Here is a 25,426-nt window from a genome sequence, read left to right as displayed (position 1 = left end):
CCAGATGCCAGGAGCTGTGTGAATGTGACACTACCTGCTGTGCCACCATGCTGCCCAGCTTAGAATATAAAAATGTTTGAATATTTTTAATTAATAACACATAAACAAAAAATTGTTTTAAAATAATTCCACATAACGGCTCCAGAACATAGAGATCAGAGAAAACAGAACAGAGTGAGCAGCTAAACTATTGGCTATGTGCATAGTTATGTAAACAAACTATAATGCTAGTAAACAAAGTAAGGAGCAATTCTGAGGTCAACAATAATCATGGGAAAAATGCCCTTATATTGTACAAGAAATGTCAATAATGCAGGTCTACATTGTTGTGGTTTCCAAAGACTGAGGCTCATGTTAGAGTCTGTGTTTTGTGGCATCACCAATTACATGTCTGGGGAAGCAATTTTAATGGAAAACAAACCTATACCAGAGACTAAATTATATATATATATAGGTTCTAATAAAAATTTAGTGCCCTCCTTGCCATGTAGCTGTCCACAAAACAATCTCCTAAGCAAACCTTAGTCTGTCATTGTTTACATTGGCATGATCTTTCAGTTCAGATTCTCCCAGAATGTAAGACACTAAATCCTAAGAGAGATTGTTACCCATAAAGTGCTTAATTGGCAATCAGTTCCAGCTGCAGTGTTTAACCCAGTGATTCCCCATCACAGGTCTCTATAATCATCCTTTTCTCTCGCCTATTTGTCTTATGCATTCATTCGTTGAATGAATTAGTGTCATCATAAAACTATGTATAATGAAAAAATAACACTCTTGGAACAACCAGTTTCTCTGGCAGTGACTTCAGTCGAAAAACCTGCTGTTGCTGGGTTTCAGTCCTCTTATCAATCAGCCTAATGTGGCTCACAGTCTTGAAAAGATGTTGCCAGATAAAAAATGGTTTGTCAGATAATTAAGAAAATTAGCAACAGGGTCAGAATAGCAGCAATGACTGGTAAGAATAGTTGCTAACCTTGATGTATAGTATAAAGCTTTTACAGAAGATGAATGAATTAATGAATGAATGCAGTCATATAAAATATTCTAAAATTATCAAATATGCCTTGCTTTCATCCCTTCTGTTTATGTGAATGGCTTTAAACTGTGAGCAGTGACTCTGAAATTCAGGAACTGGGTATATTGTTTTCTAATTTTGATCACTACTATAGATACTGTACATCTGTTTCTTGTTGAACTTTAATTAGATTTTTTTGTCTTTTTATGTAGTTTCTGTTTTTGAGTAATCTGAACATTTAATTTTGGAGACTGATTTTGTTTTTACTTTCGTAGTAAGTCATTGTCCAAGTCCATTATTATATGTACATTTATATTGTTTTGTTTTTATTCTCTTCATGACTTCTATCTCATGGGTTCAGCTAATTTTCCTGCCATTGTTTCCTTGAGCACGGCTGGCTTGCAAAATTCTGTAATGCTGGTTTGTGACAGGCACGGTGGTAGTGTCACTGTCACACAGCTCCAGGGTCCTGGGTTTGTGGGTTTGAGGAGTTTGCTGTGTTCTCTCTGTGTCCGTGTGGGTTTCCTCTGGGTGCTCCAGTTTCCTCCCATGGTCCAAAAACACACGTCGGTAGGTGGATTGGCGACTCAAAGTTTCCATAGGTTTGAATGAATGTGTGAGTGTGTGTCGCCCTGTGAAGGACTGGCGCACCCTCTAGGATGTGTTCCCACCTTGTGCCCAATGATTCCGGGTAGACTCCAGACCCTGAACTGGACAAGCGGTTACAGAAAATGAATGAATGAATGCTTTGTGACAGTAGTATCTGACAAAGAAAAATGTAAAGAAACACTTGGTAAGATTTTTGTTTTGTTTGTTTTTGTTGTCTTTCTGTTGTAATTCATTTTTACCTCCTTTTACTTGAAATAATGTGGAGAAGGAGGGGGTTGTTTCCTTTCTTACCCACCTCCAAAAATTACATAGTGTAGTTTCTGGAATGCTGAGCACAAAGTAGCAAAAACAGAGGATCAGTTCTCCCTATTACAGGTAAGTGAAGCATCACAGTGATTTTGAAGCTGTAATTTTAAGGTAAAAATACGACGTAGTGTTCTTGAACTGAATTTAATTTATTGAATTGGGATTGCTGATGGTTCCATTATTTTACTGTGCTTTTTAAAATCCCAGTGCAGTCTTGGTTGTTTAAATTTTTTTATTTCAAGTGCATTGGTATTGATAATCCAACCACTTCAAATCTCAAATTGCTTTGTACCTGACCTCTGTATGTATGAGGACTACAGATTAATCGATTTAAAAGCTGGGTATTTTGATTTAGGGGAAGTGTCTTTTATTTATTTGCTAATTGACAAGTTGAAGAAGCAAGGAGTTAGTGTTGATCTTTGTCTCTCTGTGTGTATGTGTGTTTGTAATGGTTCAGCAGCTTTTGATGACCCAGATGCATATGTGGACTGACCACTGGCATATTCGCACGCTTCAGTGAACTGTGAAATGTGGACAGGAGGGATCGATTTTTCTTGTCTGCTATTGCATTGACAAGAACAAGCCCTTACTGCTGCGTGTTCACCCTGTGCCATGCTGCTGAGACCTGGAGATGATTGCTCTTCTCTGCTTCTTTATGTCAGTGGTTGCCATAGTAGCAGAAAAGTAGTATGTTTAGGTGGATTGACGGCCAACCATTGGGTTAAGAGTTGGATGGCGTGACAAGGAAATGGCATCATAAAATCATAAAGGCATTTTAGCCTTTTATTGCAGCATTTAGCAGAGTGTAGTGCCCATAATTTGAACCAGGCAATTCAGATGAGGTAGTAGTCAAAATCTGTACCAGAAAGGTTGCTGTGAAACAGTGAAATCTGATTTTGAGATCTCATCTAGCTACCTTTAATCCAGCTATTGATGCCCAACTGCCTCCAACAACACAGAGTCATGGAGACACCTCAGAAGGAACAGTTCAGGCGGGTCCATGTGACAAATAGGAGTGTAGCACTATAATCAGGATGAATGAAGTATTTGGGGCGGTAATATCGCAGTTTTGAACCCTATTAAACAACCGCATGGGAAATTCTTTAACAGCGACAGCCCTAATTCAAATCCTGATTCACAATTTGTATTCCAACAATATGAGAAATATATGGAGGAATATATATATATATATTATATATTATATATAAATATATATATGGAAAATAATAACTCTGTCCATGATCCTTCACAGTTTACTAAAGAAATTAGATGAGAAAGGGTGTGAAGTGTAAGACATTAGCATGCTGGAATGAGTTGTTTTGCTAGTTGATTGCAAACTTTGGTATTCAAACAATTTTCCATAATGCAATGTGGCACCACCACACTTAACATTGTTTTTTTACACACACGAATGACATAAGACAAAAAAAAAAAAGACACAAGAACACTGGGCAAGACAAGGTACTGGCTGATTTGCTTGCATCAGGAGCAAAGAAAAGCACAGGCTGTAAAGATAGGCCCTTAAATACAATCACAGCAGCCATCTTTAGCTTCTTATTTGGCGGTTGGACAATCAGAGGCTTTTATATCAATTTCAATAACCCTATAGACTGTTAAAAGACCGTCAACCTAGTGCATGTAAACGTTTGCTCACTTAAATTCTGATAATGTGATATAAAACTGAAATAAATCTCTCTCTAATTCATTGTTTTTAAATGAACTTAAATGGGAACAAAGTAGATGTCCTAAATGACATGCTGAAATATGAAATGTGAGTTGTGATCATCTTAATTCTACATGTAGTTGATGTTTTGCCTGCGCAAGAGCCCTGTGCCGCATTGTGAGCAATTACACTTGTGCGTTGGTGTCTGCAAATAAACCCCCAAACCACCAAGAGCGGAATCTCCGTTATCTTCCTCCACCCTGTGTAGTAAACAAGGGGTTTAGTAGTATCAGTAGTAGTTTATAACCTGTGAACTGCACTACGTAGGGAGTAGGGTGCTATTTGGAACATCCCTGAAAAGGACGAGGCAGTTATAGAAAATTAATTAATTAATTAATTAATTAATTAATGTTTACAAAAACACAACGAGAGACCGGCATCTGCTTATCGGGTTCATGTTACTGTGCAGTATATTCAGTTTGTGTCATGTGCAAACCTTTCTACTCTCCAGAAAGTTTACCATTTTAAATAATCAATATGTTAAAGCCCAGCTATGAACACATCACTGCAGCTCACAGTGAGCTGGTGGATATGTAGCTTTTGTTTTCCTTTATTTTTTCTTTTTTTGCTGCAGGACAATTCTCTCCATTTATCTCTGTCTATCCATACACTCTTCCATCTAGCCATTTTATCTGTGTATCACAGCTGTAGCTGTCCTCCAGAGTCTGTCCATATGCCGTCTCTCAGAGACACGTGTAACCCCCAGCACAGGTCCTTATGCCTTTTCTCTCTTCCCACCCTTGGCGTTTCTCCACAGCTGCTGTGTGTACCCTCACACAACTGGATGTCTCCTTGCTGACCACTGCTGCCCCTGGTTAGAAGTGTCAGTGTCTGTCAGCACTGCAATTCACTCTTGGATCTACGGAGGAGAGAGAACAGACAAGTGTTGTGCAGTCTCTCTCTGTATCTCTTCTTTCAACCTATTTGATAACTCTTGTTCATTTAGGAATAAAAAATATTCTACCATGTGTTATTGACTTAAAATGATACAATAATATACAGAATAGGTGGAGAGTAGTTTGGCCACAGTTATGGCCCTATACACACTGGATCTGGTTTATTATCTGCATTGACAGATGTGGTACAAGCTTGTGACAACATTTTAAATGTGAAGCAGCGGTTAATGTTATTATAGTGAGGACTACAGCAGAAACGCCAGGGAATGGCGGTGAGTAGATTTGTCAGTATTTATAGCAGCATTTTAAGTGTATCCTAGTATGTTCAGGTCAAAGGAAAAAATAGCTTTTCATCTGACTGTCTGTGTTGTTTAGAAGATCTCTGCAGCTTATTCATGAGAAAGGGTTTCTATGCCCTTTACAGGGTACAGAAGAGAACACTGCAAGTTGTGTTTTCTTTGTGTTAAAATAAATCTCATTGCATTTGTTGTGAAAGTCTTACTGTATTAAAAATAGTGTCCAGACATATAATCTGCATGAACTGCTTAGCTCCAAGCAGTTGATAAGTAGATGTTAATATTCCATTGACATATTTTTGATGCAAAAGTCTAGTTAGGTAAGTTACGTGTAGTTAATGTAATCTTGGACAATTTCTGTTGGTCTATTTAGAAATTTTAACACAATGCTAAAGTTAACATGGGTTTTCAATTGCACAAAAATGCAGCATGGCCGAACACTGGTTATTATTGCATTACTGTACTGAGGTCTTGTGTTTTACAGAAATATGGAGAGGAGGTGCTAACATGTTTACAAACTAACACTAAGGAAGTTTCTGGAACATAACATGCTTTACCCTGTTTATTAGAGGAATGGTGAGCAGTACTGGCACTAGCTTAGCAGCATACTTTTTTCATTCATTCATTATCTGTAAGCGCTTATCCAGTTCAGGGTCATGATGGGTCCGGAGCCTACCTGGAATCATTGGGTGCAAGGCAGGAACACACCCTTGAGGGGGCGCCAGTCCTTCACAGGGCAACACTCTCACACATTCACTCACACACTCACACCTACACTTCGCCAATCCAACTACCAATGTGTGTTTTTGGACTGTGGGAGGAAACCGGAGCACCTGGAGGAAACCCACGTGGACACAGGGAGAACACCCCACACTCCTCACAGACAGTCACCCAGAGCGGGAATCGAACCCACAACCTCCAGGTCCCCGGAGCTGTGTGACTATTAGCTTATTTTCGAAATGTCAACAGTAAAATCATTATATTTTGTGCAAATGACAAGAAAGGAATTTACCTGACATAGACAGGTTCATGTGTCAGAAGCATACATATGCCCTTCTATAATAACACAGCAGAGACTTTGCAATCCTGTGTTCTTTGTCAGATGTTAATGTAGGGAGGTCTGGAGTGTGTGGAGGGAAAAAAGGGAAGAGAGCACATGCTTGCTACACGCTCTGTTGCCTTTTCCCTCACACACTTTATAGGTCCCACAGGTCTCATGTCTTAGGGTCAGCTATCTGCACTTTTAATCAGTGTATTAAAAGTGTATTAGATCAGGATGGGAACTGAACCACAGGAGAAACTGCTGTAGATTTGGGGATGACTGGCTCAATATGGATGACACTTAGTATTATTTAATTATTACTTTTTTACCTTCAGAATCCAAATTCAAAGGCCAGGTCTTTTTCAGGTCTGAGTTTTGTTCATATATCTCCTTTATTCCTTAAAATAATTGAGAGGTTTTGTAACCTGTGCTAGGTATGATTTATATTGGTAAACTCACAGCTGTGTAAAAGCCATGCTTCCTCTTGAAGTTTAATATTGTATCTAAGTATTCATGTTTGATATTTAAATCATTTGCATATGTCATGGTGGATGAAAAAATCAGAGATCGATATGACTTTTTCAGAGATTTCCCATGTCAGATGTTGCCCCAGTAACCTGCACTATAAAGACAATTAAGCACAAAGTGGATCAAGGTTGAGATTTGGCTTTAAGCTTTACATGGAGCCAAGGATTTTGTGACAGATCAAGAATCCTGCAGCTACACTTAGTGACCTTTTAACCACTGCCATTCTCAGAGCTAATTTGTGATGGGGATTTCTTACAGGATTAAAAAAAGGATGTAACATGCCCAATTTTAGCATAATGTGTGTTAATGTTAGTGGGTTAGTCAGGTGAATATTTCCTACCATTATTCCTTTTTTCCCCCCATTATTTTGATCATGTTTTCATTACTTGAAAGGGCCAGCTGCTCTCTATATTTTATTACACTGAACTGTTTAATCAGCAATCGTTGAGGAGTGAAGCAATTGAAATGGTACAACATATTTGAACATTTGTTTATTTATTAATCACAACCGTGCTGTTTTTTCATGATAACACTCCTCTTGTGTTCTATTAATTTATTAAAGGTAACAACTATAATTGTGGGGGAAACAGTTCTCTGGTTTGGAGACATTTCCACTTTAAGCAGGAATATAGCAATATGCTCTGTTCAATGTTTGTCTAAAATAACTCCAGATGCCTCTGCCATGAGCAGGCCGTGAGAAAGCCTAGCATACCAGACCGATACAGTTTGTTTTCTTACTCATTTACAGGCACCGGAGCTTCGTGAACACATTAGAACAGTGTTTTATAATTACAATCATGAACTTTGCCTTTAAGTCAGTTACTTAATCATTTATTTAAACTTTATCACAGTCTGGAAATTTTCAGTTGCTAAAAATTTCAATATTAGTTAACATCTTTATTTCTGTATAGGCTGTGAATATCCAATTTGGCAGATTGACCTTTCTTCTTAGACACCAGTGCCTAATTCCTACTGAATCATGACAAAGCTAAAGCTCAAATAAACAAACATTACTCACCGCCACCCTCTAAACGTGATATTCCTAAATGAGTATTTTTGTTGATGTCATAAAATCCAGATCATATCTCAGCACAAACATTCTTTGATTTCTTTTGATTACATTAATTGGCCTCCATTCAAACGACCTGTTTACACCAGGCATTAACATTATTTTGTATCTGTAAGTATCTGGATAGTATCTACATTGACCGGATTCTATTTACACTTGTCATTAAAATGTGTCCCCAGACCTTTCCATGTAAAAAGATACCAGCGCTTGGGGGTAGCTTTTTATGCAGACAACTGAAATCCGAATGTGATCTGATAACCAAAAATGCATGTTAATGCCAATTGTAAACAAGCTCAGAGGTTGAAAACATACTACATTTGTATTTGTTTTGATGTAAACATATCAAGATAAAAGCTTTTTAATTTTGAAATTTGAGAGCAATTAAACCTAGACTATATACAGACAGACTGACCAGTGATTCACAGGCTGAATCAGCTTAATCCCTCCAACATATGGCTAACTTTTAAACAGCGAAGGTAAAACTAGATTAATGTAAAGCTTTACGTAGGTTGATGTCAATTGCAGCCTCATTGTACGCACAATTGAATACGGAGGGAAGTGTGTCTGTGTGTTTAGGGGTAGGTGACCAAATCATATGCTGGATTGTGTAAATTTGACCCTTAGCTTTTTTCTTGTCGCTTTTCCAAATAATCAGCTTTTGTGCTTTTGACTGTGTTTGTGTGTTTATATCTGTGGAGAGCTTCCTCACTGGTATCTTTATTGTATTTAGTGTATATCTATTTAGTCACAAATATTTGTCTGTTTGTCTGCATACCTATCCATCTGTCTATTCATGTTTTTCCATCTATTCATCCATCCATAGTATATGCATAAAGTATTAGGTCTGTGTTTAGTGACACTTAACCAGCTTATTGCAGTAAATGCTCCAGGTTACATTAACATTGCATGTAACATTAGCAGCACTGGCATAGGCCTAGCACACAGAAAAATTGGAAACAGTGGTAAAGTTGAGCAAAAATAAGTTTATGAAAAATTGTGACTTTAAAAAAAGAAATCTAATTACTCTGGAGATGAATGTACATATAGACATTGATAGGTTCTTCATGAGTACACATAGAAAGAATGAAAAATGAGTTTTCTATTACCACTACATAAAATCATCCTGCTTCTCAGCTTCTCATTTTTTTCACCTTGTTGTCCTTGGCAAGTTGAGTCTTGTGTTCACTCTCAGCAGCATGTACGCAAAGCATCATTTGGCTATTGTTTGCATCTCAAACTTGCTCCTAGTTTTCTATTTCCTGCTTTATCTCATGTTCTCATTAACTAAAGGACAGGAGACTACATGGTATTTGATCAGCTGATATTTCTGTAATTTGGCCAATAGTGAATGATGACATGCTTTCACAATCTACCCAACGCCTTTATGTTTATTAGCTGAAATGTATCTCTCTATATTGTCTACCATGTGCCCTCATGAAAAAATAATTAGCAAAAAAGGATGTTTTTTAAGATTTGTATGATACTCCATTTAGAAATGTCATGATTTTCACGTTGTGTAGTGATGATGTTGAAGTAGGTTTACTTATCAGCCTTTATTTGATCAATTCATTACACTTTATATAATGAAGCAGTTATTTAATATATAAGATTTTTTTTTTCATTTAACATTTGGAACAATAAACTCTTTAGGAAAATGAAGTTAATTGAGCACATGGTAAAAATAAATGAAATAAGAGGATGTCACAATTTTAAAAGTTTTTAAATTTTACTTTTTTGTGATCCATAGAGATATTGATGATAGCTATGAATACTCATAAATTCATACTGTGGCATATCTTACCACAATAACATTATTGTCCTGTCCCTCATTCATAAGCTTATCAGCTTATAATTCAGTGTTGCAATCTGAGCTGAACATTTTAAAAAGAAGATTTATTTTATAGATGTAGATATATACAAAAACGAAGTATTGTAAGTATCATTCCTCTGTGAGATACGTGCCAAATAACTATTGTTTTGAGACGAATTCTTAATGAAACTAGAATGTACCACTGTTAGCAACTCATTATTAAAACGTAAGTAAAATGATGTTTTTTCAGATAATTTACAGCCTAAATATTAATTTAGATTAAACTAGTCTTTTGTATAACTTACTGTTTCAGAAAAGCTAAAAATAACAACATTTCATACAATGTTATTTTTATCATCTTCTACATTGCATGGTATATTCCTGTAGTAAAGGAATATGTTACTTTTTGTAACATTTTATGGTATGTTTGTACAGCTAATATGATTTCATTCACATGCTGTAGACTCAAACCAAGCAATATTCTTTATAAATCTAATGCTCACAGCCAGATATACATTTGTCCTTGATGCGATTACTGATTAGCTGCTAGCGGCACAGGCTCAGCTGAAGTGGAGGCAGACAAGAGCTTGCAAATGTTGTAAAGAACAAAGCTTTTCAGTAACATAACTTTCTAAGCAGACTGTGCATTAAGTGTTCTCCTGTAAGTGTGTTGAGCTGTCCAGTTAAATTGTGTTAGCTGCCGTTCAAAAAGAAGTGGTGGCTGGCTTCACATGTGTTAGGGGATGTGTGTGTTAGCCTTCACACTCACTGCTTGGTAGCTACTTTGAATATGGGATTCCTAGCTAAAATATGGAATGAGTAATAACTAAATTGAGGAGAAAAAAGAAAAGTCAGGTGAATTTGTGGAGCTATACTTTCTTTGTTCAGGTAAAATAGAGCATAATGAACATCATAATGGAAGAGGGAAGCAGTGACTGTCAGTGAAGGGTCAACTGTGAGATGAGAACCCATTAGTGGATGGCTGTTTTATCTAGGCCACAGCAACAGAGATTTGAAGCCATCAAGCATGATGACTGAAAGATGAGGGGATTTCTAATGAAAGATCAGGCAAACGGGCTAGAGGTATGTAAACGTGTCAGAATTTTTCGGGTCACCATATCCAAAGGAAAGGTAATAATCATATCACAGCTGGGCCATTCTCTCATCCCCCATATTGGCAGAGTTTTCATTAAAGGAAAAAAAAAAAAACATTTTACATTTATTATACATTTATACATTTATTGTCACAGCAGGATTGTGGATTATATTACGTGCACAAATGCATTTTAAAGCTTTTTTGTTTAACATATAATTCTAATTTAAAAATCAAGCTTTCTCCCTTTTGTCATTTTATGGTAAGTGTTAAGTAGTATTTAAAATCATTCATTCATTGTCTGTAACTGCTTATCCAGTACAGGGTCGTGGTGGGTCCAGAGCCTACCTGGGATTATTGGGCGCAAGGCGGGAACACACCCTGGAAGGGGTGCCGATCCTTCACAGGGCAACACACACACTCATACCACGTTTTTGGAACATGGAAGGAAACCGGAGCACCCAGAGGAAACCCATGCAGACACGGGGAGAAAGCACCAAACTCCTCACAGACAGTCACCCGGAGCGGTACTCGAACTCACAACCTCCAGGTCCCTGGAGCGGTGTGACTGCGACACTACCTGCTGTGCCACCGTGCTACTCAGTGTTTAAAATGAATAAATAAATATATATATATATTTTGTATTAATATGCTAAGTTGATGACCTCTAACATCAGAATCACCACATTCTGCACGTGTTCCAACAGCGTGGCTTTATAGTAAAAGAGTGAGGGTACTAGACTGGCTGCCTGCAGTCCAGACCTGTCTCCCATTGAAAATGTGTGGCGCATTTTGGAGCGCAAAATACGACAACGGACTGTTGAGCAACTGAAGTTGTACATCAAGCAAGAATGGGAAAGAATTCCACCTACAAAACTTCAACAGTTAGTGTCCTCAGTTCCCAAACGTTTATTGAGTGTGGAAAGGTGATGTAACACAGTGGTAAACATGCCCCTGTGTCAAATTTTTGGAATGTGGTGCAGGTATTAAATTCAAAATGAGTGAATATTTGCAAAAAAAACAATAAAATAAAGTTTATTCATTTGGACATTAAATATCTTGTCTTTGTAGGTATTAAATTGAATATAGGCTGAAAAGGATTTGCAAATCATCGTATTTTTGTTTATATTTATGTTTTACACAATGTCCCAACTTCATTTGAATTGGGGTTGTAATTTTGCAGCATTCCAAATGGTCCATTCACCATGACAATTTTACACAGGAGGAGGACAGCTCAAATGATGTTATGGTGGAGATATTTCTGACTGGACAGCCCCTGAGAGTAAAGCAAGACTGATGGGAAGGTGTCCAGCACACCTCTCTGAACTATGCTCACAGGAAAATTATGGATAACTTAATGAGCAGCCAATTAACAAAAACAATAATTACATGGATAGCTGTGATTATTAAACAAAATGCAATAGTGATATAAAAGCAGTTCATACCTGTATCATTAGATGGGATAAACCCATAATCTTTATTCACTCTTTGTGTCACATGGTTGTGTCAAATAAATGATATATTCACACAATAAAATAATTTATTTATTTAGGCCTATCTTATTTTGAACAAAACAGATCTGCAATCTGAACAGATAAAGACGCATAAAATCTGACCTTTTTAAATTGGAATCAAGCCACATTCTTTTGCCTTAGTGCCCTCAGCGTACTCGCGCCTCATCATTACTATGACAACTAATGCGGCCATTCAAGCAACTGCAGCTACAGTCTGACCATGCAAAATAAATTGGGCATGTGTGAATTGCAGCATGGACAATCAATTTAAAAATATGACTTAAGAAGTAATCCAATTTACCTTACAGTTTGAACAAAGCATTTATGACAGATGATGTGACATAGTCTGAGCATAATCTCTCACCTGAGATCTGTAGCCTCTGGTTTGAAACCTTTAAACGTTGTTAATGAATCTCAGCTGAGTCTCTTGCACTTTCTTAATAAAGTGCTTTAATGACATTTTGAGGACAAAATGAAGAAGTTAAATCAGCATGTAAGGATTTAACCTTGACCCGGGATATTACTCTATGCTCTGAGCTGACCATTATTAGAGTTCATTTTAAGCTTAGTCTTGGCAAAATGTCAAAAATCTTGTAATGCTCAGATCTGACCATGACTGAAAAACCTTTATTCTGTGTTGGACTCAAGTGAACTCAATATCCCAGGAAAGAGTATTATAGTCATTTTTCAGCCCCTGAGATTGTCCCATTTCATGTACTATGGGATTTTGTGTAATAGTGCAGGATTTCAATTTATTGCTAGCCAAATCCAGATGCTCTAAAACACATGTGTCAAACAAACAGCCCATGGGCCTGAGCAGTCCTGTAGCCCAATCTTATACATCCTGTACAATAGAAAATGTAGATTTTCTATTAAGAGTGTCACCACATTCTCAATCATACTCTGGACATTGATGTGTGCGCCAATCCACATTCACCAAAACAAAATCTGGAGCCAACATTATGTGACAAAACACTGTGACAAATTTGGACAGTTGGAAGGCCAAAGTAGTGCATCCTTTAAGTTTGCAATTAACAGTCTTAGCTAAATGTCTGTAGCTGATCAGTTGGAAAAGTTAGCCAGAGCGTTATAAGAGCAGCTCTTTTATATATATATATATATATATATATATATATATATTTATTTTTTTTTACTAGCTCTCATCACCAGTGAAAGAATAGTGATGGTACAGACACAGCTGTAACAGTTGTCAATGTTCAACCATGGGATAGAATCCAATTTATAAACTACAGAAGAGCTCATGGGTGTTAAATCACTAGATGGCACGACCTCTGGAAAGACATTAAATAGGAAGTGGAAAAACGTGAGAATGGTGTAAAGTTGCCATTGAACAAACACATGGGCTGAAGACAAATGGAACACCTACCATGTGCAGGGAGAGGGTGAGAGAAAAACTTGGTGGAGATACCTAATAGGGCCATGGATTACAATATAGGTATGTAGGTACAATTTGGTGTTTTTGCTCCTGGACTCCACCTACAGTTGTAGAGTGTAAGTCACCTTTACAGAACTGTCCTGACATCAAAGGGGAACTGTAAAGGGCAGTGGTTTCTTATCCTCCTCCAAAAGTTACATAGTGCAGTTTCTGCAATGCTGAGCATGGAGCACAGTTTTAAGAGGATTGGTTTTGAGTGAAAATGTAATTGGAGCTGATAGAGTTGTTAAGGTCAAGACTGATTTGATAGAAGCAGGTTTTTTCCCTCCTTTTATTCCAGAAATATTGCTAGAGCTCCACCTGTGTGCGAGCCATGTTTGGTAGCACATAACTCTCTGTTCTCTGTGATGAAGATGAACAATTTATCTCAAAGGACTCGTCTGACTGACATTTTATTTCTATCCCAAGGGTTTCAGTATGTCACAGATTTTCCAAGGAATCAATGAGATTTTGTTGCTGTCGTTTCAGTTAAAACTAACAAAAAAGAGCAGTTTTGGTAGATATCAAAATGTTATTTAAAATCTAATTTAATGTCTGTAACTTATGTAGGTCTGGTCCATGGATTGGCTGAGATATTTAAGATGGTCCGTTTAGTAGTTTAATCTGACACCCCCACTTTAATAAGTGAATTCTGATATATGCCGTTCTATCACAACTCTATTTGTGCCTGTCTGTGCTCTCCGCACACAGCTTATAAGAAAAATGGCTGCTTTGAGAACTGGAAACTTGCTCTAAAGTGAACTGTTAAAAATGGATGAAAATTTTAAGAAGAGGAGGACCATGCTTGAGGCCTCTATTTTTATTCGAATGTCCTATACATTTCCTATCTCTAACATCAGATCCTATTTACAAATGCTTTGCACCCCATCACCACCAGGTTTTACCCAGATTATTTGAATGTGAAATCTGGGGTTCCAGACTTTAGATTAAACAGAAGTAGTCCAGAACTCCTGCCCAAGTTTGAGCTAGCATACTAGCTCTTTGACAGCCAGTAGACAGAATAACTGAACAACATTTAGAGGGACATAGAAAATGATAAACACTTTATTTGTGAATGGATTTGTAAACCCAAACCACTGAATGGTATCAACATTTTTTAAAAATTAAGGTTCCTATATTGCAGTGGTGGATGCTGGTCTTTCAAGGAGGGGAAGCTCAATTTCGGCCTACATCATAAAATGTGTCGGTTTATTTATACATAAATTTTACCCTCTGTTCCTTTTCAAGAAAATGATCTGTGACCCTGTCGTACCAACAAGGCGTCTTTTCCAGGGACTTGACTAGTGTCCTCTCAATGGCCAGCAGAGCAAGGCTGCTTAAACAGCCTTGGCCCATGTGAAGTGTGTCCGCCTGTGAGTGCTTTGTTACGGTGGAGGGGCTCAGCAGCACCCGCTGGACAGAAACTGCGATAGAAGTCAGGAAGAGTGATAGAAGTCAGTCTCCAAACACAAGCAGCTACAAAAAAACTCAGAACAGAATGAAAATGTAATGCTCTCACGGATCTTTACACCAAAGGATTGCTGATTCGCTCATTTCGCTGTCAATGAAAAAGGGATTCAGCCTCAGACAGATCATCCAATCATCATGCAGAAGCTGAGCGTCTGGGCCAGCCGAGGCCAGCCCACTGCCCCATAGACCCCCAGAGACGCTGAGCATCCGACGGGCGGGACAAAGCCCAGCATTTATCCAATGACTCGTCTCGTTTTGCTGCTTCGCTATTGAACTCTGTTTGAACACTGTTTAAATCACTGTATTTACCAGTGATAAGAAGCTGATTCTGAACAAAAGTTGATTGCGTTGTAGTGCATATTTATTCAGTGACATGTACACACAACAGTATAAATTTGATCACTTATTTTTTGACATTTTAGGAGAAGCTGAGCTTCCCTTGCAGTCTTAGAGCAATCGCCTCTGCTATATAGTTGTATTACATTACATTTACATCAGTTAAAAAATCATGCCAATGGACTGCAGCAAAAGAATATAGCCATGGTAACCGAGTAAATGTTGGGTAAAGCAGGCTAACGCTCTTATTAGCATTGCTGAGACCAACTACCAGAAGAGCGCTAATCCTAAAAACATCCACCTGGACTATCTGTTTTTTAAGTGGTCAGAAGCCTCAGTCTTGTGAGCACATCTCTTTGGTGTTGTCTGTGGGAAGCCGACAATATACTGCATCTTGGTCTATAGCTTCGTGACAAGGATTAAGAGGGAATAGCTCGCCCATAATCTTGGGCGGTAAGGATGTAGAACTGCAGAGTGAGAAATGGCTGAATGTGAACAGCAGAACAAATCCAGAACTGCAGGGGGGTAGAATGATCCTGTAAAGTGAGAGCAGCTGGGAGTTAGCGGGTTCTCAACTTCAATGTTCAGTTAGGATTAGAAAGTTTCTGTATAACTCAAAACTAATAGACGAGGAGAAGATTATCCATCATCCATCAGCACAATCTAATGACAATAGCAGAGTGGGGCGTTATGAAGGCTAAATCTCTTGTCGTTCTTACTGTTCTTTTTAAGCTCTTAATCCTCTCGGCACAAAGGAAAACCAATGTCTCACAAGGCACTGACTGCTCACCACTCAAAGCACATAAGATAAGCTTACGGTACCGTCCATATGTGCAGTACACCGTGACCTAAACATGATTTAAATGAAGTACTGACCACACAGTAGCACTAAATTTAGCTTAGTATAATTTCATTATTATCTTAATAAACACATTAGAAAAATCCTAGTGCTCAAGCCTTTTTAATACTGTTTAAATATTAATAGACATGTTTGAAAATGTTCTCAAATATTCTTAAATGATAAATGATACCTCACCTTTACTCATGCTCTTGAACTGCCATTTATAACATAATAGTTTTCTCACAAAGCTTTTAAACATGGTCCAACTCAGTGCTAGCAAATGTTTTTTTAAGAATTGGTTAATTTAAAAATCTTATTTCCACTTGGAGGCCAGTGTTGGGTGCTGTGTGCAGGCTTTGTGTGTGTGTGTGTGTGTGTGTGTGTGTGCGCGCCACTAGACTGTGGCTGAAATGTAGCCTATAGCCACTGTAACTGAGCAAAAGTTTGGTGCTTGTCCCACTAAAGCATTAGCATTGCAGAGACCAGTTTACTAATGCTAAAATAACAAGGATTTGTTTGTCTAAAAGGCATCACGGCTGTGCTAGCTATACTCAACACACATGAAATTGTAATTTTTTGTCCCTTGAACACTCTCATACACACAGAGCAGGAATGTTGATTTACAAGGCTAAGAGCTCCTGCTACACATTCAAACCTAGTTTTTGCTTTTTTTTCCTGGAATGAAAATCTACTTTGATTGTGCCATTGAAGTAAATGTAAGATTAGTAAGGAAGATTTGCTTGAGGAAGGTTGCTTGAGGATTGGCCTGAATGAATACTTGAAGGCAATGTTCACAACTGAAATCAAAAAACAGATTGAAACTGGTCTACTGTGTGTACAAAGCTCCAGTGTCTGTAAAGAAACAAACTATTTCGTATCAATGGCTCTCTCTCTCTCTCTCTCTCTCTCTCTCTCTCTCTCTCTCTCTCTCTCTCTCTCTCTCTCTCTCTCTCTCTCTCTCTCTCTCTCTCTGCTCATGGCAGAAGCATCTGGATTTAAAACGTAGAAAAATATGAACCAAGACAAGGACATTACTATGTTCCTGTTCCATTGGTGGGTCATACTGACTTCTGTTTGCTGTTTCGGATTACTTAACATGGAAATGTCTCCAAATTCAGGAGACAGTTAACTGCTTTACCGAAAGTGCTACTAAACTAAACTAGGTACGAATGAGTTTCTGTGGTAATTCAAACAGTGAATAAACACTTACAGACAAGTTTAACACCAGCTACATACAACGGTCGATTTTTGTTTCGTCAAACACACTGTTCCCCCTTAAAAGACACAGATCTTCTGAATGTAAACAACCAGAGGCAACTGCGTTTCCCCACAATTTTTGACTTTCCCTTTTAAAATTAGCATTTGTCTTTGTTAAGGGTCAATGTTGAGTTGATCATTTTATTAGTTCAGTAATGTATGTAGTAAAATTTGTCACCACAACCACAAAAAATTGGGCCTAAATAGATGTTTTGTCAGCAAAGGCATTTGAAATAATTTTATTAATGTTTTTAAATTTTATAGCTGGCTTAGTTCAATGAAACATACATTTTTGCAAGCCATAAACATCACCTCATCACAAAGCACAACAGAGTGTACCACTTTCCACATTGTCTAAATCTAAAAAAGTGATCACATTAGTGAATGCATTTAACAAGTTTAAAAGTTGACTATAATATTTTTTTTAACTAGAAGAATTCACACAAAAGGTGAATGCCTGTTTTATTATTGTTATATGTATTGGACTTCAATAAAGTACATATCTAAAACTACTTTTTTATCAAATTAAAATATTATTTTGGTATCTTTGTATAGTTTTTTGGAAACTCAACGTATTGCTTCGTCTGTCCTTGTTCTTTCTTGCTGCCTATTGCACACAGCAGTTCTTAGACTTCTTTGCAAATCCAGGCTGATTCTGTTACTGCTGTGATTTGATTAATTATTCACATGTGGTTGTGAGGCCATGCTGAATAGAATCTGTTCATTACCAGGTCAGGTCAGTCTTATATAAACTTGTCTATTCAAAGCAGATATACTTGGGCATTAAACCCCAGAGCTTTTAATTTACATTACTCTGCAGTGTCAGGGTCACTGAACACCATTATTACTGTAGAACTTCATTATTACTGTAGAAGGGCAAATACACTTTATGGACAAAATTTGTGAATACCTGTACAACACTCGTACATAATTCATTTATTCATTCATTGTTTGTAATCGCTTGTCCATTTCAGGGTTGCAGTGGATCTGGAGCCTACCCCAGAATCACTGGGCACAAGGCAGTAAAACACCACGTATATGGTGACAGTCCACACTCTCATACATTCACTCGCACCTATCAATATTTTTGAATGTGTGTGTCTTCAGACATTTGGCTATGTTATGTAAATTCTTCTAGCTTGTAGGTGGTTGCAGTAGGTTTTCTGTCAGTGTATTAAACTGATCTCTGGCCAAAGAGAGGATCTATACTGCAGTTTACACTTCTCACAGTTCTGAAATGTTAGCACGTACACAGCAAATTCACCAGTGTTAAATCAAAACTATTAGTGTTAAATTAACACTGTTAGCATAATAATTTTACTCTGTCTGTGTTAATACTAATAGTCTTGATTTAACACTGGAGAATTTGCTGTGTATATGTTGAGTGAAAAGCTAAGAAATGCTTATGAAAATATAATTTACTATTTGAATTGTTTTAACTTTCGTTAGTTTTAAATAATTCCGTTTTGTGTGTGCGTGTGTGTGCGTGCGTGCGTGCGTGTGTGTGTGTGTGTGTGTGTGTGTGTGTTTTTTTAAAAGCTGTACCTAGAGGGGACTGATGAACTTGTCCTGTGATCTGAGGGGACTGACGAATGTGTCCAATGATCTGTCCCATGACTGCCTCAAATTGTGCGTCACTTTAGAACAGTGCCCTTTTTATTTCTTCTTCTTCTTCTTCTTCTTCTTCTTCTTCTTCTTCTTCTTCTTCTCTCTCTCTCTCTCTATTTACTCATCTATGTCCCTCTTATATCTCCACACCCCTATTTAGTCATTAGCAGTTAGCCATGCTAACCAATGTGGTTTAAGGCAGTGGAGCAAGGGAATTTCTGATAAAGTACCCTATTACACGGTCTAACTGTCCATGTTCTGCAATGTTTTCTGAAGAAGTAGAGTGCTGTCTTATTACAAGTTGCAATAGTGGAATGCAAATCAATTACATTTTATTACTGTTGCTCTCCAAAGAAAAAGAAATATCTCCATTTTTTAGTTTACTACCTATCATTTGAACACAACAGCTGTTTATTCAAATTGTGTGAAACATTCATAATGAATTAACTACTAGAAATGTTCCAAAATTACTTGGAATAAAATCTTTGTACAGTGGCGTAACGTACATAACGCAGGATTAAACATAACAAAGGATATTATCTTCTTATTGTTCCTGTCATAAATATCTTCTTATTTATGCCCTGTATATATGATGTGTTTCTAATTCGTGCTCCGAATACATTTTAATTTGTAATTAACAAAATAATAGCCCTTTATGAGATCATGTTCTTTACATGGTACAATAAATGCTCTTTAACGGGAAAATCACATTATTTTTTACACAGTGCAACTCACATGAGACGAGGAATTCAGTTGCTTTATATTCCCTCAATGAACCAGATTATGACTCTAGAGAGTCCCCACACAAAGGTGGCCATTTTTAAATATGTTTGGAATATGTTCTTTGAAACATATGGGTGACTAGTTGTCAGTAGATGTACTGCTTCACAACAACAGTAAGATTTCTTGGAGAAAATTACTCATTGCTCCTTTAACATAAAATTGCTTTGGTTTTCCAGAGCTGCTGGACGGATGATTGAGGAGCGATGCTGTTGCTCCTGCTTGTGATGCTTTGCTGGATGACCATCTCTGGAGTTCCTCAGGAGACCTCACACTCTGCAGCCCACAGGGGAGGTGAGTCAGTCCCCCACAAGGTCACACTGCAGCTAGGACAGCTGAGCGGACCACCCTCACGCTTCACCGGCCTTTACATGGTGAAAATGTATTGGAGCGGATGGGCTAGGCACTTAGCTGCTGGACCAGGGTCAATCCAGATAATGGTTAATGGAAATTTTTAAGATAACTGGGCTTGGTTGTCAGTCAAGAAATAGATAAAGCTGTGTCAGAAGTGTCGTTTTACTTCTCATAGATTGACCACGTAACATTCAGTAGGGCAACAGCATATTATACATTTTCCTGATGCAATTAATTAATGATAGAACAAAAACCCTATGTTTAAATGACTAAAATTTACAATATTTCAAAAGGTTTTTAGACACCTCTTGTATTTTTTAAAGTCGTCAAACTTAAAGGGACATATTAAGAAAAGAAAAATCTGGATCTAGAGCTTCAAACAACCCACAAACTGAAATAAAACAACTGTCCGTATTTTTTGTGTGTGCACTTCCAAATTCAGAAATCATTAGATAAAAGGAGTTGTTCTATTTCTGTGCTGCATTTTAAAGGCAATGTAGATGATTCTGGAGAGGTACTGTTCTTACAGCAAAACAAACTCCATCTCATTTGTGTTCATTCAGAAGCTCCACATATTTTAAAATGGAATGGTATGGTTGAGAAAAACAACTGTAGCTTGTTCATGGTTTAAGTTTTACTTGTCTGTAAAGTTTTATTCACTGATTTAATTCCATTGAAATTATTTTAGAATTGGTATTTTGACCAAAATATGTCACAATCTTTTATTAAGACATTTGAGGAATGTGTCAATTTGGGCAAAAGGAGTGTAACAAGTCACTTTTAAGGTGCTACAATTGCTAACACAGACATTTCATTCTGTATAACCTCACCCTAAAAACATGAAATGAAATGTAAGGAAACCCATGCAGACAGGGGGAGAAAACACACCAAACTGCTCACAGACTTCAAAGTAGGAATTGAACCAGCAACCCCAGACTCCTGAAGCTGTGTGCAAAGCTACTTGTAGCACCACCATTAGCTTTATAACGTTTTTGCTAATTAAGCACAGCTCATGCTTTTTTTTGTCAAGGCTCAGATGACTGACAAACAGAAAAATGTGGACATTCTCAATTTTTCAATCAACCATCCTCTGTTTTGTTTGATGTGTTTGCAGCTGAGCTGAACGAGGCTATGAGGCCCCTCCTAGTGTATCTTATTGAAAATGTTATATTAGTTTGAAGTATGTGATTATTTTCTTAAAAGCAACATCTATGATTGTGGTGTTTACGTTCAGAAGCTGCATGTATTTTTAAGTGGAATGGTATTGAGGACCTGAAATTTAACATGTCTTTAAGTTTTTATTTACCGTTTGAATTACCACAGAAATTAGTATGTTTAGTTTTGTAGCACTTTATTTTGTGTTTACTTTCATGCAGTTAACGGTATCACAAATTCAGAATCAGTTCCATCTTCAGCAAAAATAAATAAAAAATACCCACCTTTGAAGCAGGAATAGAGCAATACCCTAATCTCAGTTTATGCTTTTCAAAATTTGGAGCTCATTGTCTAAAAACCTCCAAATGCTGTTTTTTTTTAAGGATTTACTGTCACTGGGGCTTCGTAAAAACACATTAGACCAGTTTCAAGCAAGCAAACAGACTGGATTGCTATAGCAAAAGCTAAATAACCACAGGGTTTTTTTATTATAAGTGTTGCATTTAAGTTTCCATATACATCTTTGTGTTAATGTAGAGTGCAAAATATGTAATCTAGACTATATGTTTTTTTTCTCTCTCATATGTTGACCCCTAACCACATTTTAGGTATGTATGACACTGTTTGATTGTAGTCAATCATAAGCTACCTTATATTGCGTATTATTGAATACAAAAACAGCAGTGTTTAAATGTATCGTCCACTGGACACTCCTTTCACTCCTACTTTTAAACAGCCTCTCACTATTTAGCTAAGCAGCTGATGATTATGCTGCTATTTTGAGTCCAAGCAGCATTTAAATCAATGTCTGAAGCATAATTGTAAAATTTGGTTGAGTCTTTCTAACAGCTTGATTTATTGACCCAAACTGACAGCGTGATCTATTTTAAGACAACCAATGGACTAATTCATTTGGTCTTTTCCCTTTGACCAGGAGGTTTTGTCTACTTTCAATGGCATGTTGATGGTATGTTAACCCCCTTCTCAACCTTTTTAGGACTGTAACAACTCCTAAATCTGAAATCTGATAAAGCAGCAAGCAGTTTTTCATTTGACATAAATAAGTCATAATTTTCCAGCAGATGTTTTGTAAAAGATACTCTTCATTTAATTTACAAACAAAATAGCCATTAAGTAAAAATTCTTTGTTTACATAGTCAGGAAAAAGAAAACAATAGGTCCACAAACACATTTTAACATGTTTTTGTGTAATGTTTAATTGTTATACAAAATTGAAACACCCACTCTTTTATCATGTTATGTTTACTGTTGCGTAGCATTAAAAATGACAACTGTAACTTTATTCAACAAACAATAACCTAAAAAATTAAGTATTAATACACAACATTCACTGACATTGAAATCACCATCTTTAAATTGTCTAAAGCAAAACTCACATATACTTTTGGATACAATATTTTCCCCAAGAACAGAACAAATTGATGCATTTTCCTTGATGGAACTTGAATGCAGTGATGAATAAGTTATTCAAGCTTGCCATTTTCAAACTATGGATTTTGTAGGTTTTTTTTGTTGTTGAAAAAATATTAAAATTGTCATTTTTAATACTATGCGACACTTACCAAATATAATTAAAATATGATTGCATTTTGCATTACAATTATATGTTACAATAAAACAATTTAAAACTCATAAAAATTAACTCAGCAAACCACGATATAACTCAAACAAGGTATCCACCAAAGTCTTTTTTTATAGCTACTTTTCTGTCACTATCCCTGGGGACTCAGCTCAGGGTCCAGTCATTTGTTTTGCAAACACGAGGAGCTTCTTTCTTTGATTTTTTTTTTCTTTTTTTTTTTTTTTTTGTGTGTGTGTGTCTGCCCTCTTCCCTCCGTAGCAGCTTCTACACAACTGCACATCGTTTCAGACCCTTAACATTATGTTGTCTTCTTATAGTGGTAGGATGGACAGAAACACCTGTAGGTTATTATTATATTGTTTTTTATTTTTTGCAGATCTGAAGCAGGATATTGATTTTCTCCCCTTTGGAGTCCCATTTTTCTGTATTGTTTACAATCCACATTTAGAAGCTTATGTTTTACCTTGTGCAAATACATCAGCTATATAACTCATCTCAAAAATAATGTGCTTGTTAGCTCTTGACTGTAGTATACATATAGGGAATCTCTGAGTGTGCACAGTATTTATCATTATTTGAAACCTGAAAAATTGCTGTGAAATTCTTGTCTTTTCAGTGACTTAGTTAGAGTATAATATTGTACCAAAACACTGCTAGTCACGAGGAAACTCTCAGCGGCTTTGGACGTCCTGCATTCTTCCAAGCTGTCTGTAAATAAGTCATGTTTACACTTACCATCTGTCCTGAATTATGCATTACAAAACACAGGAGAGACAGAAGAGCATGTGCTGTTCTAACCTAGACATGACACAGAATACAGAGCCGAGTAAAGGCTGCAGCAAAAAGGTGCCTCCGTCATAGCGTCAAGATGTTGCTCATTTGATAGGCAGCAGTGAGGCTTTAGAGAATGCTCTAAAGCGGCTTAAGGTGACCTGTATCTAATGATAGCCACACACACAGCTGTTACACACAGGCTCTCCTCCAAGCTCCATCAGAACACAGCGTGGCACAAAGCATAATATGGAAAAGATTCTTGTGTAATATGAGAAATAAAACCTAGTCCTGGTTATTTAAGACTCAGAATGAATCAGGCCTTTTGTTTTCTGTTACCTAACTTAACGTGTCAACATCCTCCATCCTACTAATGAGTGCTGCTGCATCTCCCATGATGCCATTCTCTGCATTATGTGATTGGGTACAGTCTTAGTTGTTTGGCTCAAGGCCAAGTCTTATTTGAGAATCCTGGGAAAACTGGAAAAATCTTTCACTAGATCTTATTCCAACAGGGCACTGCTTTGAACTTGACATACTTTTCAGTCTAAAACGGGAAGAAATGTGACAATTTATAAATCTACTTTTATTCATTTATTTTACTTTAATTTGTTAAAGGCAACATATATTATTCTGGAGAACTACTCTTCTCACAACAAAACAGACTCCCCCCCTTGTGTTTGTTTTCATTCAGAAAATACATTTTTATTCACTGTTTTAATTACACTCTTGTAACTCGAGCTGTTTAGTTTTGTATCACTTTCTGTATGCATTTACTTTCATGGAAATTTAGCATCTGGAGTTTCACGTCATGTTAAGAAATACATTTGAAACAGCAAAAATTGGTCAATGTTATCCACCAATGGAGAAGGAGTAGAACAACGTCCTCATTTTATTTTCATGCTTTTCAATATTTGGAGGTCTCTCCAACATCCAGATTTTGTTTCTCAGTCTTTGCTCAGCCAGCAATGCACAGAAATAAAGTCTGAGCCATTTTGGACAAAAACAGATAGATTGTTCCCCATTTACTGAACCAGGGCTGCATACTAACAGTGGAGTGCAAACAGACCAGAGAACTAGCAAGGGTAAGAAAACATAAAAAGTGTCTTGGACAACACCTTTAACTGAGCTGTTAGGGACAATGCACATAAATCAACATAAAGATAATTTTTTGCTGTGTTCCGTTACACCTACGCACTGTCAATTACATTCTAAACTGCTATATGTGTGATGTGTCTCTGCATCAAAATATGATGACACAATAAGTATGCAAATGAGTAATGTATACAAACTCTATTAAATGAGTGGTTCAAATAAAAATGAATCTTTTCCTCATCATCAGTGTGTTTTGCTTACATTCAATCAATTTCTACTATTTCACTCATTAATTAATGTTTTTATGTCATGTGTGCATTTATACTCTTCCATTGCCTTATGACAATTCTAACAGCTGCAGTAATGGCACTCATGACATAGCATAGTTTATTGCAGGGCCACTGCACAGTGTTTTTACTTTAAAATTATAGTTTCAAAACCATTGTGATGCTTCAGTGACCTGTAATAGGGTGAATAGAGCTTCTGGTGTTGCTACACCAGGTTTAACACAGCAGAAACTGCACTAGGTAACTTCTGGTGGAAGGTGTGAAACTACCACCCTGCACTCTCTCTCTCTCTCTCTCTCTCTCCCCTTTGATGTCAGGACAGTGCTGTAAAAGTGAATTGGACTCTGCAACTCTAGGGAGTGCTCAGGAATAAAAATAACAAATCTTACCCAGTGTTCCTTTAAACAGTTGCCAATCCAGTCTTTTTTGCAGAGTTAAGGATATAGCAGGATATCATCACAAGCCCAATTTTTGGATTTGTAGATAATTTCTTTATGGAAATTGAGGACATGTCACATCCTCAAAATTCA

The 25,426-nt window shown here is 37.1% G+C and overlaps 1 protein-coding gene across 1 annotated transcript in view; it reads left to right on the top strand.

Moving 5' to 3' along the window:
- Positions 1–25,426, top strand: part of LOC136687180 (prolactin receptor-like) — a 56,924-nt gene that overhangs the window by 8,263 nt on the left and 23,235 nt on the right. Inside the window, exon 2 of the mRNA XM_066661465.1 lies at positions 19,811–19,925. Coding sequence (XP_066517562.1) covers positions 19,838–19,925 — 88 coding nt within the window. The 5' untranslated portion in view covers positions 19,811–19,837. The remainder of the gene's footprint in view (positions 1–19,810; positions 19,926–25,426) is intronic.

This window comes from Hoplias malabaricus, chromosome 2 (genome assembly GCF_029633855.1).
Source record: "Hoplias malabaricus isolate fHopMal1 chromosome 2, fHopMal1.hap1, whole genome shotgun sequence".
NCBI classification, from domain to species: domain Eukaryota; kingdom Metazoa; phylum Chordata; class Actinopteri; order Characiformes; family Erythrinidae; genus Hoplias; species Hoplias malabaricus.
This window is presented reverse-complemented; position numbering and strand designations above follow the sequence as displayed.